This window comes from Penaeus vannamei, chromosome 4, assembly GCF_042767895.1.
Source record: "Penaeus vannamei isolate JL-2024 chromosome 4, ASM4276789v1, whole genome shotgun sequence".
Taxonomy (NCBI): Eukaryota; Metazoa; Arthropoda; class Malacostraca; order Decapoda; family Penaeidae; genus Penaeus; species Penaeus vannamei.
The window spans coordinates 12,371,350-12,374,427 of NC_091552.1; the positions used below are offsets into that span (position 1 = coordinate 12,371,350).

A 3,078-nucleotide genomic window follows, 5' to 3' on the forward strand; every position below is an offset into this window, starting at 1 on the left:
TGGTGGAGCTGAAACATTTTTCTCGATAACGATATCAGTTACACCAACGGCATCTGACGTATCAATATTATGATAATCATATCATTATTGTTGTCATTATGATCACTATTGCATCATCTGTTACTAATGTATATATAATGAGAGAAATAACGTACATTCACCGGTCATCAAGGTAATCAAAATAATCAAAATAATGAAAATTATCAAAATACACACACAGTCTGTCAAAATGTACATTTATTTATCTATCTGTCTATCTACCTATCTATCTATCTGCATACCTATCTATCTATCTATATACCTACCTATCTATCTATTTCTAAATATCAATCTACCTAACTAACTATGTACCTACCTCTCTATCTACCTACCTATCTACTTACCTATCTATCTATCTATATCTATCTCTCTTGGTTGATCGACCTTTGCTCTCCGTCTTTTACTTTCATTTACCTCTCACCCTCACTAGAAGAATGAGCGATTATCTTCTGTGTGTGTATTTTTTTGTTTTGTTGTGTTATTGGTTTAGTTGTTAGTGTTGTTGTTTGTCGAGGGTCCTTGCTAGCTTTTATGCAGTGTCTTGCATACAGTGTCATACAGTTTTTGAGGTAATTGACCGAAAAATCTCACAGAGAGATTCACACCCACCCAATGATTTTTTTTTTATTTTTTAGTTATCATAAACAATTGATTATCACGACTATCATAACGATTGTCATTGTGCCACTAAAGACAAAACTAAAACAAAACATTTAAACTTAAAGAATCGTTACCAGTGAGTGAAATAACATGACATTTGGGAGGGGGAGGGGGGGTATATCCGTAGATTTGTAGGTATGCATCATTATATTTCATCACTTATCCTACATTAAGCAGAAGTTGCTACTAAATAAGAGGTGAATGATATTATATCTTAAGTAAAAAGTGTAGAGTACTTCTTTAAACTTGCTGTTATTCAATAGTTATCATTTCTGTTTTTCAATCAGACGACGTTCCCCATACATAACAAAAGGTTTTATTTTCGGTTAAGCTAAAATAGACTTAGTAAGCGTGAGAAAATAAAAGAAAATATGATTCATTTTTTAAAAAATTTCTTGATAAATTTCTCTCCTAAATGAAACGGAATTAAATCGAATTAATTTTCCTGATTTATCTTCAATCAATACCATCGCAGTTATCTCTCCATCTCATTTTTATTTATTCATTTACTTATTTAATTATTTATATTACCTCAGTGTCTGTGTATATAAAAAAAGAGCGGCAGTGTTTGGACTCCTAAGATGATTTAGGTCTAAGTAAAATGACTTTCGAAGGTGGTGATGTGTAAAATGTTCTCTAATATTCGGGTGAGTATTAGGGAACCCTAGGATATTTTCTTTTATTGTCGGTAAGAGGTAAGGCTGATTACGAAGTTCACTATTACATGCAGATACTCATAAACACATACACATGTAAGGACACACACACACACTAAAAAAAAAACGAAAAAAAAGAAAAAAAAAACATACATATATATATATATATATATATATATATATATATATATATATATATATATATATATGGTAGCATATTTATATGTATACATATGCATATGTACACACACACACACACACACATATAATTTATGTCTATATATGCAGCCAAGAAAAGAATAGATAAGAATTATATGAAAAAAAATCTTGGACATTTTTTTGTAGATTTTCTAGCTGGAAAGTTTTGTGGTTATATACATATACATATATCTATACATATATATATATATATATATATATATATATATATATATATATATATATATATATATATGTGTGTGTGTGTGTGTGTGTGTGTGTGTGTGTGTGTGTGTGTGTATATATATATATATATATATATATATATATATATATATATATATATATATATATAGATAGATAGATAGATAGATAGATAGATATATACATATATATATATATATATATATATATATATATATATATATATATATATATATATATATATATATATATAATTTGCATAGGTGTGTTTCCTTTCCTTGTATTTTGAAATCATTTTTACAAATGAAATTTCATAGTCTAAACAACTTTTAGAGTGCAATAACTGAACCCATGATTTATATCTCTTTATTAACTGGTTACAACATAAATCTATAACTGACTCGAATAGTTAAAGGCTTCGATAGGCTGGAGAATATAATATCGAGAACAGAATTTCTCGTCATGCATTTGGTTGCGGAGGCGGTCGGCGTCCTTCTACCACGGGCGCCACATGAGGTCGGAGCAGGTGTCCATGGGCGTGGCACCCTCGAAGTCCTGCTGAGGGCCGTCCAAGGCGAGTCCTTCCTCCATAGGACTCCCATTATCGGTGGGATCTGCCATAGGATGCTTGTACTGTTTCCCAAGGGAGTCCGCGGCCAGCAGTCCTTCTCTGCGGTCCTCGGGTTGGTCTCTCGCTCGGCTCGGGATGTGCGCGTCCTGGGCGTCCTTCGGCGAGGTCATCGGGGCGAAGAGCAGGGACTTCGGCTCCTGGTCGGGTTTCAGCTGGAGGGATTGACCTCGTCCCCCCGTGTGCTCGTCTTCGGCCTCGCTGTGGCTCTCGAAGGCGGTGGTGGCAACGCCCTCCTGCAGCAGGAGTGCCAACGCGCCGTCGGGAAGCAGCGTCGGGATGAGAGCGAGGGACTGGGTATCGCCTCCCGACGTGATCTCCGCCGAGGACTTGGCCAGATCCATCTCGCCTTCCGACTTCTTCTCCTCCTCGTCGGGAGTCAGCATCTGAACCCTCTCCGACAGGTGCTGGAGGAGGCCCTCGCGGAAGGTCTCCGTCCCGCTCTCCTTGCAGTCGCCGAGGAGAGAATCGACCATGCTTATGCAGTGCTTGTAGCCCTTGAGGTACCCGCTCTCCTCGCCCGACTCCCCGGAGAGCTGTGCCGAGCCGCCCCGCGTCCTGACACCCAGGACGCTCTGCCAGTACCTCACCGTCAGCTCCAGAACGTCAGCCTTCTCCAGCTTGGCAGCCTTCCCCGTCCTCGCCTTGACCATCCTCTCCTCCTGCAGCAGGGCGGAGAGCTCGTCCAGGCAG

General features: G+C 38.2%; 1 protein-coding gene across 1 annotated transcript in view; it reads right to left on the minus strand.

Annotated features, from left to right (window-relative positions):
- Positions 1-2,109: 2,109 nt before the first annotated feature.
- LOC113813678 (protein hairy) overlaps positions 2,110-3,078 on the minus strand; it is a 4,873-nt gene continuing 3,904 nt past the window's right edge. The window contains exon 2 of the mRNA XM_027365709.2: positions 2,110-3,078. This exon is cut by the window's right edge and continues 47 nt beyond it. Within this exon, the coding sequence (XP_027221510.2) occupies positions 2,253-3,078 (826 nt within the window). The 3' untranslated portion in view covers positions 2,110-2,252.